Below are 15000 nucleotides of genomic sequence, written 5' to 3' on the forward strand. Positions count from 1 at the left end.
ATTTTAGTTGGGTCTGTTGTGATGTTGCCTGATTCATCTCTTATTCGGATTATTTGTGTCTTCTCCTTCTTTTCTTTTGTGAGTTTTGCTAGTGGTTTGTCGATTTTATTGACCTTTTCAAAGAACCAACTGCTAGTTTTGTTGATAGTTTCAATTGTTTTTCGAAAAAATAAAATTTAAAAAATATGGTGCTGGAAAAGAACATTAGGTCTATCATGCGTGGCTGAGTCCTCTTGAGAAGTAAGGGTGGGGAGATTTTGTCTCACACACTTTGGGCATACTATCAAGAGAAACCAAGCCTTGGAGGGAAAGATGCTTGGAAAAGTGGGGCACTAGGGAGCTCTGGTGGCGTAGTGGCAGGAAGCTGCAGTGTAATCCCAGAGGCGTGGGGCTTGAATCCACCAGATGCTCTGCTGTAGAAGGAGGGGCAATCTCCTGTACCAGTCATATCCTATTTGATGGTACACACACACACAAAAATAGTTAAAAAAAATAACAGAAGTGGAGCATTAGTGGAAAAGGAAGAATCTCAACAAGATGGATCGACAGGAGCTGCCAAAACGGGCTCAGGCAACACACTGCTTGTGTGGACCCAGGATCAGGTGGTGTTCTGTCCTTTGCACAGTCAGTAAGTATTGGAACACCTGACGGTGCTTAACAAAACCCAGCAAAGTTTAGTAATGTGATTCTTTTGGAAGCGGAAGAAATAGTTTCGTCCTCTGCTTTCATTCAAGGGTGAGTGGTCTTAACTAACAGTTGATTGCAGCTGACTGCGAGAGCCCACACACTGGAGTGCCAGATCTGATGCCATCACCACAGGACCCAATGCAAGTCAGTCTCACCTTCAGTCCTTAGGCTGTTCATTATTCAAAATAGGAGAGTGTTGGGAGGGCCCGTCAAGGCGCCTACATATAGAAATTTGGTGGAATCTAAGACTGCGGAGAGCAGTATTACTTGTGGCACAGAGATTGACTAAAGTGCAATAATGACTGAAAATATTAACCAAATACAACCAGTCTGTAGCAGGATTCTGACCTCAGTCTTCCAGTGCACAACTTCCATACACCACCAACTGTTCCTTATATCGCTTTTCATGCTAACAATGTGTACAACAGAGTACCTCTCACACCCTGTGCTGCACCCCCTCACCTCCCTGACCACATCCTTTGCCTTCTCTTGCCTGGTGCAAGGACAAGCAGAAAGGAACACAGAGTTGAGTCATGCATCTTGAATGTAGTGCCTTCTGACAGACACCTGGTGACAAGGACATTGTCTCGTACATGGAAATGATGACAGTCCATTTCAAACAGATCAACTCCAAAAAACAAAACAAAACAAATCCAATTTAGGATAGCTTTTCTTTTGTGAAATGATCATAAAACACTAGATTTTCAACTCTAAAGGAATTCAGATTCCTGGAGTGATGTTAAACAAATACTCTTAGCAGAAGCCCTATCTTCAGGAATACCACCTAATAAAGTCCATTATTTAAATACAGTTCCTAGAAGGATAGCAACATTAGCATTTTTAGATTGCATCCCAATAATAACCAATTCCTTAGGTTACTTTATGGGGAAAAGTAAGAATTATTCAGGTAATGATACCCAAAAGGAATTTCCTGAAGACAGTGATTCCAAATGTCAATGTACTGAAATAGGCTGAATGGTAGGTGGCATCATGGTCCCAGAAGTCACTGTGCCTTACAAGGCAGCTGTAACATCTGAAACAGGTGGGAGGCCCCCACTGTGGTAGGTTAGGCTGCAATGAAAGGACAGAACCTGCAAGTCACTTGTGTCTTGAGAAGGAAAAGGCAGAAGTGGACAACTTGGTTAGGAGGTGAGAGGGCACCACCAGTGCTCCACCACGTTGCTCTGAATTTTTCAAGATAAAAAGACTAGGCTTATTTAACTGGGCCTCCATCTTCCACTTATTACACTTCAAAAGCGCTTCTAGAACTACAGCTTTCCATTTTATTTTTAATAATGCCACAGACAGTAGTTAGATGTGGCCATCAACACTTTGAAAAGAAAGGGACCCAGGACACTCAAGTCTGACTTTCTCCACACTTCACCACATGATTAGCTTCAGGGCTGAATCTCAGCAAAATCAGGAAAGTCTTCTCTTGCAATCAGCAGGTGGAGCAGACTCTATCTTCTGAAGGAAAATTGGTCTTCTAATCAGACTGTTAAGTGCTGTTGAGTTGTAGATGACTCATAGTTACCCTATGAATGAAAGAGCTGAACACTTGTGTAACTGTCATTGTTTCTCTACATTCATAGAGTTTCCACTATTGCATTTGACACATCAGTGTCACAGTGTCCAGCTTCACAGCAACCACGAGTTACCTCGGTACAGCAAGTGGACAGATCAGGGCTATATGACCTAGAAGAATGTTTGACCAAAATCGACTAGGGAGTGAAAAAAAATGTTGAGAATAATGGAGTAGCAAAACCAACCATGAGCTCCCTAAAGAATTTACAGCACCTATCAAAAGGTATAGCTAAGAACAACATTTAAGATACATAAATTGTCATAAAGAATCAGTAACATATATTTGTGTCCTCATGACTAAGCTGAAGAGACAAACTATAACTCATATAGTGTATGCATTTCTCTCTAGTTATATGCCTCATTCTTCCCTGGTATAACCATTAGTGTAAGTTTGATGAATGGACAAGAACACTGAAGAAGAATGGACACAATTGAATTATGGTGCTGGCAAAGAATATACTGAATATAACATGGACGGCCAAGAGAACAAATTCATCTGTCTTGGAAGAACAACAACCAGAATGCTCCTTACAAGTGAGAATGGTCAGACTGTGCTTCACCTACTTTGGACACATTATCAGGAGGACATCATGCTTGATAAAGTAGAGGGTGAGTGAAAAATGAAAGCCTCCAATGAGATGAATGGACACAGTGTTTGCAAGAGTGTGCTCAGACACAGCCGTGACTGTGAGCGTGCAGGACTGGCAAGTGTTTCATTCTGTTCTGCTGAACGTAGTAAAGCTCTGGGAGCTGAAATCTACTTGACGCCACCTAGCAACAGTAACAACAAATTTGGTTTTAATTTTCCCATTTTCCTTATACTTTAATTGCCTATTAATTATTTTTGAGCAACATGTAGAATTGCTGGCATTCTCCTTTCCCTCCAAAATGGGGGGGGGGTGTCTCTGTCAACTCTTGTCAGTTGTTCTGACTTCAATTCAAATATTACATTGAAATATGTTCAAGCCACTGGTTTATAATATACTCTCTTCATTGTTACCGACAAAATCTGGTATTAAATATTACCTAATATTTACTGAAACTGACAGGTAATTAGGGTGATACTTGTCACCCTTAGAAGAAATAGAGATCATATGCAGACATTTATAGTCGGCAAGGACTTGTGTTTTCAAAATCACCTGCCACTTAGGGAAGGTATCCTAAGACTTAAATAAAAACGTTATGGCTCACAGTATTTCTATCAGGTGATTTCTCAAAAAAAGAGATTTTACTTTTAAAATATTAACTGTAAGTAACACTTCAATATAAAACAAAACAATTTCTTCCACATGCATTATAAGGTGTTGAAATTAATCTATGAAGTCCCTTATGATTAAGGTTTCCCACAGATTTACCAATTGTATTGCCACCTTTACATGAGAGATCTGAAGAATTAAGAGTGAGTGTTGGGCATTTAAGCCTAACTCTGTTTGCAGGGTGAATTTTAAAACAGAAGAATTTTGAGAAAGACCAAATGACTATCACCTCCGTGAACAATATAGTGCAACTGAACAGATTCAGAAATTAGATGTTATCTTACTATAGAAATACTTAGACACGTAGCACAGTTAATGGTTTAATATCTAAGGAATTCTGGGCAGGATTCCGAAGAGTCATAGCACAGGTCCTGACAGTGGGCCCTCTTTAAAAGGTGTTTAAAAGTAAAAGTGATTTAATGATTGATCACAAAAGCATAAAACTAACAAGTAAATGTTCAAAACATAGTAAATAAATTTTAACAAGTACACTCAATATAAGAGAAGTAATGGGGACCTTTGATATTTTCAGGGAAAATATATTTTTTTAAGTCATCAAGTTGGAGTCAATTCAAAACAGACCCTTTAAGTGGCTTTCTAGCGGCAGTAAATTCTTTCTTTCTCAGAGCAGCTGGTGGATTTGAACTGTTGGAGAGGTACAGTTTTTGGGTTAACAGCTTAACTCTCTATAGATTATGTCACCAGAGCTTCCTAAAGTAAATATGGGAAATAGAAGCAAAAGGGTTAACTTGTATTTCAATATTCCCGTATATTACAACACAGGCTAACTCAATAACTCTACCAAGTTATGGGTGTTAAGAAGTATGCACTTATGAGCATGCACACATATCCATACAGTTATATCTCTTCAAATGCTAAGAATTACACAGTTACAAACCTTTTTTCATTGCTTATGTACCCCACTCTCAAGATCTGACAGCATGGTTTTAGGAAGTGATACATTTAATCTAAGTTTTTATCCCTGAAGGAATGCTGAGCACAGCTAAGTCAGTTTGATTTTAGTTTTTATGGGTGTGTGTGTGGGGGTGTATAATATCCAGGTAACTTTCAATATTATATTCACCCAAGCCAAGAAAATATTGAAATGTTTTGGCTGTATCATCTGGAAGGTATTTAATGTTCTTCCACAACAGTTAGTGGGAAAACAGATAGTAGTTGTGTATATCATATCTTATCCACTAAAATCTGAATCCATTATTTTCAGGACAGAACACCACAGCAGCCTACATCTTGTTTCATGGCTAAGGGATCATAACACTATCTGGCACGGCACCTATCTAACTGAAGCAAATGGACTGGTCTTCATCTCACTAGATAATACACCCTACCAAGCCAAAGTGTGTAAATGCCTCTTCCTTTTACCTACACTTTTGCTCTCAAAAGGAACACATTTGCCAGCTTCCAAATTCCAAGGTACTAGGAGGAATTTCAGAAATCATCCCTGAGCCCTTTGTTTTAGGGGTGAAGCTTTTCATTTGCTCAGTGACTTTGCCAGGAGCTAGGAATGGAAGTCAGGGCTGTGATGTCCCATCATGCATTATGAATTTCCCACTGGTTAGGGCGAGAAGTCCCCGTCCAAAGAGAGAGCTCAGTGTTTCTGCTTTAATTCCCAGGCTTCATGGAGTCTGAACTGCTTTCTTTGATCTGCACGACTGCCTCTTTCCCAGGGGCTGTACCTGGCTCCCTGACCTTGATCTCTTTCTTGCTTACAGTTTTGCTACCTGTCAAACAGGCCTACTGGATTTCTGAACTGCAGCCTACTCAATCTCAGAGGACTGCTAGACCATTCCATCCATCTGGAATCCAGAGAAGCAGGTCTGGCCCTTTTCTAGCCACCTTCTCTTTGGTTGCCCCTCATTCTAGTGTAAAGAAGTTACTCATTTCAAAAGCAAGCAAAGTTACAATTTACCTGTCAGTAAACAGAATATGGTTTATCAACAGACTTTACCTTAATGACTACAAATGTTTACCTTCTGCTTTCCAGAATGCAAAGAAAATCTTGGAAATGTCATAATATCTTACAAACATTTGCAAAACAGATCCTTATTCATCCGGAAAAGAAACAATTGTGTTCGTTGTCTCTGACACAAGGCAGCGCTCAGTGAGAAACAGGCAGAAAGATCTACGCATGTCTACATAAATGAGGTATGCTAATTAAAAATGGCGGTGGGCCCTTGAATAAAAATTTATTTCACAATTTATTCAAAATTCTTTACATCAACATATACAGAAGCTAGACCATTGGAACTGTAAATGATTGATCTTGAAAAGAGTGGATTTGTAGCTGGATGCAAACACTTTTAAGGAGTTTTTGTATCATGATAACTAGTTTCTTTAGAAGTATTTTGATTTGTCTACTTGTAGCCTGGGGTGGGGGGAATCTGAAACAAGTATCTCAGTGTTCATTTTATGGGAGAGATGGCTCCACTTAGTGTACTGCCCATGTTTGTCCGTATTACAGCTGTTTATCTTGCAACTTCCTTTAAGATTAATTAAATGCAAATGTAACACTGTGAATCATGGGAATACCTGCCAGACTTCTTATTAATACCTTCACTTAAAAACCCCTGTGCCGGAGAGTCATTAATTTGCTAAAAGAAAAGTGCTAAAGCAGCCCTTTTCCCACAAACAACTCCGAGATGGCTGCCCAATTAGTCCGGTAGCATTCCGTTCCTCCTCCTAGACCCCATGGCCCTTTGAGGACACACGAAGACTCCGATGATAACCTGGCAACCTAGGGGAAAGCTCAGCCAAGTGCGAGCGTTTGAAGCTGCAGTTTGGCTGCCATCGTGTCGGCGAAGAGAAAGAATTCAGGCACCATGTCATCCAGTACAAAGGATAAAAACAGATTCAACCGGAAATTCAATGTGGCACCACATATGGGATACATGAGTGCGGTTATACAACAGGCCACATATTTTTTTTTGAACAGTCTCCTACATGTGATGCCGAGGACATGTGTAACCATCATAACGTCTCTAGGAATCTGTATTTAATTTGAGTTGGGGTGGTGGCAGGGATTGGAGATCTGAAGCCGCCACAGGTTTGTGGCAGATGGCTCTGTGTCAGCTATGACAAGCAGCCAGGCTCAGCTTCCTCTGCAGATTTTCTTTTCTCTCTGATCAGGTAAATATGGGCACACTCTGGAAAGTTCTCCAGATTCTGCCTTAGGCTGCAAGTTTGTGACTTAGCCCCATCTGTCACAAATCTTCCCTAGGTTCTGTTGTAAGCAGAGACCTGAATTTACCATGTAGGGCTGCCCAAGTAAACGGAGCCATTTCGCCCTGTAAGGGGGGAGGGAGAGAAGAGAAAGAAACGAAGACGTATTAGTGACTGTGAATAATGACTGAGAAGTAAAAGTATGCTGAAAATTCAAACTATACCTTTTAATAACTTAGGAGGCTCCTGTGGCCTAGTGGTAAGGCCAACCCAAAGGTATGTGGTTCACATCCACTAGCTGCTCTGCGGAGAACTATGGCCAGTCAACTCCCGTGTGAATTACTGCCTCTGAAAACCCACGGGAGGGTCTGGAGCTTTGGGTTGGTTTGGACTTGAGGGTGCGCAATAATAATGTCAATTATATTTTAAAAAGCCAACAAGTGAAAGATTCTAAAGTTTCACCATCTCAGGAAATCTTGGTCACTGACTGGATCAGAGTGTAAACACTCTTTCCAACCGGAGGAGAAAGGTCTTCTTTTGCCAATGGGTACATCTACTGCACACATATTTCCTGGCTTCTGTTATGGACAGCAGCTAGTAGGCTTTTATCATTCAACTTTAACTTTTATAAACAAAAGATACACAGCATCTTATTACATGCTTTTGCTAATGTGAGGTTTACTTTTAAGTGGTGATAGTATAAGGTAACTATAAGCCTATTAGGTGAAACCAGAAAGCACTTCAGGTTTAAAACTGGTTATATTCATCAGCACAGTACTCAGGAGGGAAATGCTATATGAGCTATAAAAAAAAAGTCTTCCAGTTTCACAGAGGGATCATATAGAGGCTAAGAAAATCACCTCATGACAGACTGCAAAGGAGGAGCACAGAAAGACAAGAAGCCCAGACTTCTAGATTTCCTGTTTTTATTTTAGAAAAATCACAGGGAAACCAGAGAAAAGAACCTGGAGGAGAGAAAGTTGAAGGAAGGGAATAAAAGTAAAAGAAAAGGGAAGAAGAGAAGGACAAAGAGAGAGAGAGACAGAGACAGAGCAAGAGGTTAAGACTGAGACTTCATCTTAAATTGTACTGGTAGAGTTTTTGGTAGATCTTGAAACGTCACAAGCTTTAAAGTTCTCAGTTTAAGAAAAAAAAATAATGACCGAGGGAGAGTTAGTACTAGTGAGCCACACCTTATTCATTATATCTAGAGTATAAACTCCAATTAAAAAAGACTGAAAAGCAACCAGTTTCTTGAAGGAAACAAAATGGCTTGGTTGCAGCTCGGGTAGACAGAGCCCGACATAAGAAGACAACCACACATGGCCTTTCTGGCCATTGAGTTTCAACATTTTCTTTGGAATCAGTTTGGGGCAGAAATATCTAAAAATTCTGCTCTCCTCCAAATAACAGCAAGTTATAAAAGGTTTCCTCAACGATAAAGAACTTGAAAAGAAAATAAAAATCATTAGCCATGATTGGAGTAGCTACTGGTCACTCTTGAAAAGAACCAAGAGAGTATGACTTCGTTATTCCCATAGAGAATACTGCTCAATGTATTAATAAAGTAAGTACGAGAAAGGGCAGGGATGAGACTCCTTCTCAGTAATTTGGTTGTGACTATCCTCTACCGCTGAGCCATTCATACTCTTGTGTTATTGCCACTATTACTTGTGTTATTGTCAATATTAGATTCATATTCTTATGTTATTGTTAATATTAGATTGTTAATAACAAGAGCAGGTCTGTAATTTCCCCCCCCCCACCAAGGCATTCAAAATACAATGATCATAGGTTCAGGTTCTCCTAAAACCATGAAGTATTTATTTCAAATAATTGTTGGGATTTTTTTAGGATGGAAATGTAAAATTGAGTAAAGAGAATGACTGGACACCCTAAGTCTCTGTAAACTTTCATTAAAATTAATTAAAAAAAAAATAATGAGGCAAAGAAAAGTCCCACTGCATGGTATGAGATATGTTTGGGTTGGAAAGAAATAGTGTTAATAGTATTTCATTGGTTATTTTTTGGTCACATCTAGGAACTTGTGTTCATATTAGGCTTGGGAGCCATATTAAAAAAGAAGGGGTAAAAAAAGCAAACCAAACACGTTGCTGTTGAATCTCACTCACAGCAGCTCCCCTCAAGGAATCCAAAGTTGTAATCTTTTAGTCATCAGAATGTCCTTTTCTTTTGTGGAACTGCTGGTTGGTTTGAACCATCAACCTTTAGATTAGCAGTTGAGTAATTTAACCCCTGTGTCCCATGGCTTTTTTGGGAGTCTTCTGCAGGGAGCTCAGGTGGCCTAGTGGGAAGAAACTGGACTGCAATCCCGAAGGCATCAGTTCAAATTCACCAGTCACTCTGCGGGAGAAGGATGGGTAATCTCCTCCTTTGTGATTAACTGCCTCTAAAAACCGGCTGGAGGGCTGGTCAGCTATGGGTCAGTTTCAACCTGATGGTAAACAACAACAATATAATATATGCATCCTATTGAGTAAAATCAACTTTATCTTTGACAAGTATTATGGTCAATAGGTCTCCCCTATCTAGAAGCATACAAGAAAGGTGCAATCAATAAGTCTATGACTAAACTACAGATGTGACTAATGAAGAAATGGCCCAGCTAGCATTTGAATTTCTCTAAGAAAAATCGAAGAAAAATGTGTGCGTTGGGGGTTGAGCACAGTACACACACACACACACACACACACACACACACACGTACATACAAGCAATTCAAACATTTTTGTCCCAAAACCATTTCAAGTGGGAATTCATGGACACAGAGTTCAGTAGGGGAAAAGAGTCACTTTAACAGGGGGAAGAAAAGTATCAAATTCTGTTTCTGCTTTTCAGTTACTAGCATGCCGTTTCAAATGTTGCTGCAAGTTATAGCCCCAAAACTCTCACTCATAATGAAAGTATAATGTCTTATGTGAGAAGAAAGCCAAGTGTTAGTAGCCTTATTCTAGTCATTAAATTTATAAGTGTGAATCCATATGAAAAATCCTATCCTAAAGTGAACTCTGCATGATAAACAGCTGAGATGATTTTAAAATGTAAATGTGTAACACACACACACACAAACACACACACACACACGGGTGTAAAAATGTAAAAGGAGCAAATTAAAGATTTCAGTGACATTCTATCCATTTGGATCTTAGAAGCATATGCTTTATAAATACAAAACAGCACTGTCCAAGGGAATAAATATAAAAAAAAAATCTTAAAACCCCAAACTCAACATTTTCTTTACAGGACACAAAGGATCTTTTCCATCGCTTTAAAAAAAAAAAGATAAAAAGCTGCTTTGGGGTTAATAATTCTCTAATATTTAGTGAAAGCAAACATTAGAGGAAAATGTGTATGTTTTTAAAAGACAAGGTAATAAACATAATAATGTGTTATATATGTTCACTGTAAAGCTTTAGAAGGCATTCTTTCTTTGTTTTGGCTCTAAATCCAATCACAATAGCCAAACAAAAAAGCCATGGTCACTCTGTGGATTTAACTTGATGGCCTCTAATATGCTAGATTTTCTTTGACAACTGAATCACAGAGCCCTCGACTACTTTCCATTCTTAGCCTAATTTCTTTCTTTTTGAGATCACTATATAGGTATAATAACAGGAAAAAGTGTAAATGAGGACATATGTGAGAGTATATTACAGATTTACAAGGGAAAAGAAAATCCCAGGTGAAAGATACTTATAAGTAAATTAAACCTAGATTCTCACAAATGCTTATATAAGAGTGCACTAATTTATAAAACTTTGAGGTGAAACCTTTTTATCATGTACTGACTAAAAATATCTGCATGTCATTTAGATGCAACAATTCAATGACATAACATTTAAAGTATAGTTTCCCTTTAAAGCGGTATGAGGAACACATTAGTTGGTATGTCTTTTTTTTACTGGCATCCCACTAAGCTGACACTCATTTCATAATTACGGCAGGAGCTGCATTAAAATATTTCAACTAGAGATCTGTTTTCTAACTAAAGGCAACTTGTTGCAGTAACTCTGAAAAGGATTAAAAATGTACAGATTCAGAATAATAGGGTTAATAAAGCTTGACCTGAAGCAAAGTTAGAAACATTTATTTTTTTGGGAGAAGTGCATTTATTAATATTTCACCAAAAATTCACCTGAAAGAAAAGCTGTGAACTCTTTGAAAAGAGATTTTTGTCATATGTAGAAAATGGATCTATTTGCATTAATAATTACTGGAGTGTTTGCTCAGTCTTCAAAGTCTGCTTATTTTGGTAGTGTACCATGTGGAGAACTATCTGACTATAATTTTACACAAGTAAAACTGTTACTGAACTTTTAAAAATGAAGAAATAGCGAGGGAAGCCTTAGAGGACTGTTTTCCTGTTTTCTTTCCCATGTATACGATACAATAGTATTGACTCAAAGAGTAATACTGAAGCCTGGAACTGTTCAGTCAGCATTTTAAACTATTATGAGCTACCTTCTGAACCATTGCCAAGTTAATAGACAATGAAAGATAATGAGCTTGAAATTGGGTGTTAAATTGCATTTTTGGTTCTCTCCCTTTTTCTTGAAGTTTAACTGTTTCCTGCAGAAACAGAGTCATGTTTTGATGTATCACTATGTAAATATGTATTTTAGGCCATGAAAAACGGGAAGGAGGTCGGGGGGGGGGAGGCAGAGCCCTGTATTTCATGTGGGAGGGTTATTAACATAAGAAAATTAAAATATGCCAGTTTATAAAAAGGATAGACTGTAAACGATCCTGAATTTATGTAAAACGAAGATGATGCATTCAAAGAACATAAAAAGGTATATTCCTCATGGCCTAGAGCCACCTTCAACACTCATAACGCAGATTTATCCTAGTTCAATTACGTAAGACTTTTAGTAGAACCTCTTTGTGTTGTTATTTCAACATTATACAATTCTTGATTCAAACAATGGGAGAAAAGACAATGAATGAAGGGACAGAATGAGGATGCTATTTAGACAATTTTCCTCTTACTTTTGCCATTCATAGTTGAGACTGACAGTTTGATTCTAAACAAACCGAGGATCTGTGTATCATTTCATTAAACCGGAAAATGCAAAGATTCGCCTCTTGAAAATCATCTCTAAAGTTGTTCAGAAATGAACACCAAACTTCAGTGCTGTCATTCATCGGAATTTTTGAGGATTGAAGATTTCATTATGATGGGAGGAATGGCTTCTCCTCATTAGTATAATTGTAGAAGCTTTCCTTTACTTCCTTTTAAACTAATGAGTTACATTAATCCAGGTTCATTTTTATAAGCCTCTCAGGGCTAAACATAAAGGACAGTCATCTTAGAAAACAATAAATTTTTTTAAAAAAGCATGTACCGTGCATTAAGTGCACGTATTTCATAAGACCTAGGTTAATACAACTGGCATCCAGTTTAATTAATCCTTGTTAGTGTAACAACTAATATCCCTCCCTAGCATGTTTCCTTTAAACATTAGTATGTTAATTAAATGTTGTTGTGTTTTTTTTAAAAAAATTTTTCTTTGTACTTCAATATGGCATTTATACCACGTAAATCTATTCTCAATAGCTACCGTATAGAGATGTTTTCTTATAATATCTGGTCTCTTGCAGAAATTCTGGAGCCTTTTTGAAAGCTGTTCAGGTGTAGAATACAGATATTCAGCTGCAGGAAAAACAGATACATTTTTAATGAAACAAAAACCTCAAAGCACACACTCGATATTAGTCACTTTACTAATTAAAAATGCATATTGCTCTGTGCCGCCTCGTGTTTTACATTATTTAAGCATGATTTTATAAGGTTACCTCAGCTCACAAGGATGTTTAATGCTAAATAAGACTGTGTAGTTGTGATGTTTAGACATCTCCTTTGGGTGATTAAAATACATTATTCTAATGTAACACAATGCATATGTGATATATTTAGTGATGAGAATTTTTTCAAAGAACTGGTACTATAGCCGTATGTACCTTGTACAACAGTTGCATGCTATTAACTAGTCAATTGTTTCAATGATTTGGTGTGACTTATAGTCCTCAATTTTTCTGTGTATATAATTTAAAAAAAAATAAATCTGTAAGCTATTGCAGTAACACTGACCTGCTTATAAAAATCCATCATTATGGGATATGTATGCTAACAATGAAGAATGCTATTTGAAAACTTGCTTTTTTGTTATCTTTAAGGAACAGATGGTAAATATAAGCTTACTCTAATGTATTAAAACACATAAAATTTTCCTTAACACTAACATGTTGACTTGCCAAATAAACAATTGCTCCTGCCTAAGTTTATTTTCAAACTTTCTAATTCAGTATGAATCATGCATTGAACCTCAGCAGAGACAAAATATGTTAAAGCAGCTACCTGGAAATATTTCTGGATAGACCAAATCCTTGGGGCAAAGTGGATAACAACCACAATACACTGCTTCCAACCTAAAGAAATTTGAGTAAGAGGACAAGAAGAATATATTAAAAAAATTACTATCATAGCCAGAAAGTGATTTTGTTTGCTTAAATTGATATATTATGGATCCAGAAATTACAGGGGCAAAGACCATGGTTGGCAATACAATCTCAAAAGCCCAAGTTGTTCCTTTAAAGAATTTTATTGATCATATATGAATTTCATAGAACAGAACCAAGAGCATATGTTTTGTTCACTGAATTAATCAAAGTGCAGCTCTGCATTTTTTTTTGTTTTTAAAATACTGTTTAACACATTTTATAATCAGCAGATAAACACATGTAACAACATGGTAAAGTATGGACAGCTTTTCTTAATAATGTTGCAAAGCCCTAGAATGTTCATTTTTCAAAAATGTTTAAATAAAATAACAAACACTAAACTTTAACACTATAGCCATGCAAATGATTGAGGCACTCTTTAAATCATCAGAAAAAATTTTTACAATCTGTTGTGATGGGGCATTTTCATTTAAGCTCATGCTTCTAAACAATTTGTTATTATGCAGAATGTAAAACTATCCCTCCCCCAGAGCCCCCGATTCCCCGTTTCCCTGGTGAAAAAAAAATCATCTCTTATGAAAGCTGTATTAACGGATATTTGTGTTTCTTGCCTACAACTTTAGAACATTTTCCATTTTATTATAAAATATTACCTTAAGCAAACACAAAAAGAAAGTTTCACTTTGTGAGAATACTGCCCCAGAGACACCTCAAGGAAGTTTTCTACATGTAAAGGCAGTAAGGGTTAAGTGGAGGGAAGGTATTGTATTGTTTCACCCCTGCATAATGGCTATTGAACTGACTATAATAAACTTTAAAGATACCACTGTAATTTCTGCTGGCTCAAAATTATGCAGTAAAATTCAAAACACTCTTTAAAATATGTTTATTTTATGAGAAACTTTGAATAGCATCCAAAAATGTTGACCAAAGGCGGAATTTTATTTTGAACTGCAGAATTTTTTCAACCCAAGAATAATTTGAAGTCATGTCAATGTTTACCTTGTTTGTTTACAGTGACAAAGTACATGCAATTTAAGCTGTTTTTAAGTGGGTGATGTTTTCCCTATTTTATTTGTTGACTGAAATTAGTTCAAGTGAGTCTTTGATGCTGTAAAGTTTGGAAAAATACTGAGCTAAAAGTTTTCTTTTAAAACTGATAGAAACTGCAAGGTAACACAGTCAGAAAGCACATAATCTAGTTACCGAGAATTAATTTCAGAAACCACAGTATTATTGAATATTTTTCTTTACATGCAGAGAGTATGCAGAAATTATAATTGTAAGCATACCTATAACATGCACTATGAGTGCATTTTAAGCAGCAACAAAAGTTTTGAGCACATAAACTCATAATGTGCTTTCGAAACCAAAGAAAATACAAACTTTAAATGAAGATACTCGGTTTTATGACACTGTGCCAAGTGAAAAGCAAATACATATGAACATTCTCTTATAATTACATAAAATCAGAAGAGTGAAGTCACAGGCATTTCGGAAAGAGCACATGCTATCTGCTTTTTAATAATGGATTCGATTTAGAAGATTCTGTCCCCTGAATGAAAACTACAGGCCAAGTTACATTTTGAGTCATTGTATGAGCATATACTATGCCATCCATTTCCAAAATACCTCTGCTAATTAAAATTCAGTAAGACAGAAGTGTCATTCTTAAGATTTTGAGGAAAAATATGACAAATTATGTCTTTCAACTGTTGTTTGTAAAATTTGTAAATTACCTTATTCATAGTTATGCTTCTAATTTTCCAGGTAAAAACAAAACCAACTAAAAAGCCACCATCAAGATTTT

General features: G+C 37.1%; 1 protein-coding gene across 3 annotated transcripts in view; it reads right to left on the minus strand.

The window, feature by feature from the left end:
* Window positions 1-5704: 5704 nt before the first annotated feature.
* Window positions 5705-15000, minus strand: part of GTDC1 (glycosyltransferase-like domain containing 1) — a 377456-nt gene continuing 368160 nt past the window's right edge. The window contains exons 7-9 of one of the 3 annotated variants that reach the window (XM_006880751.1): window positions 13087-13157; window positions 12290-12381; window positions 5705-6832 (exon numbers count right to left, since the gene is read on the minus strand). In XM_006880751.1, coding sequence (XP_006880813.1) covers window positions 6749-6832; window positions 12290-12381; window positions 13087-13157 — 247 coding nt within the window. In that variant the 3' untranslated portion in view covers window positions 5705-6748. Of the gene's footprint in view, window positions 6833-12289; window positions 12382-13086; window positions 13158-15000 lie in introns of those variants that run through there. The other 2 variants (XM_006880752.1, XM_006880753.1) reach the window with 2 other exon arrangements.

The sequence above is a fragment of the Elephantulus edwardii genome, unplaced genomic scaffold (assembly GCF_000299155.1).
Source record: "Elephantulus edwardii isolate Elephantulus edwardi_28Jun2011 unplaced genomic scaffold, EleEdw1.0 scaffold00010, whole genome shotgun sequence".
NCBI lineage: Eukaryota > Metazoa > Chordata > Mammalia > Macroscelidea > Macroscelididae > Elephantulus > Elephantulus edwardii.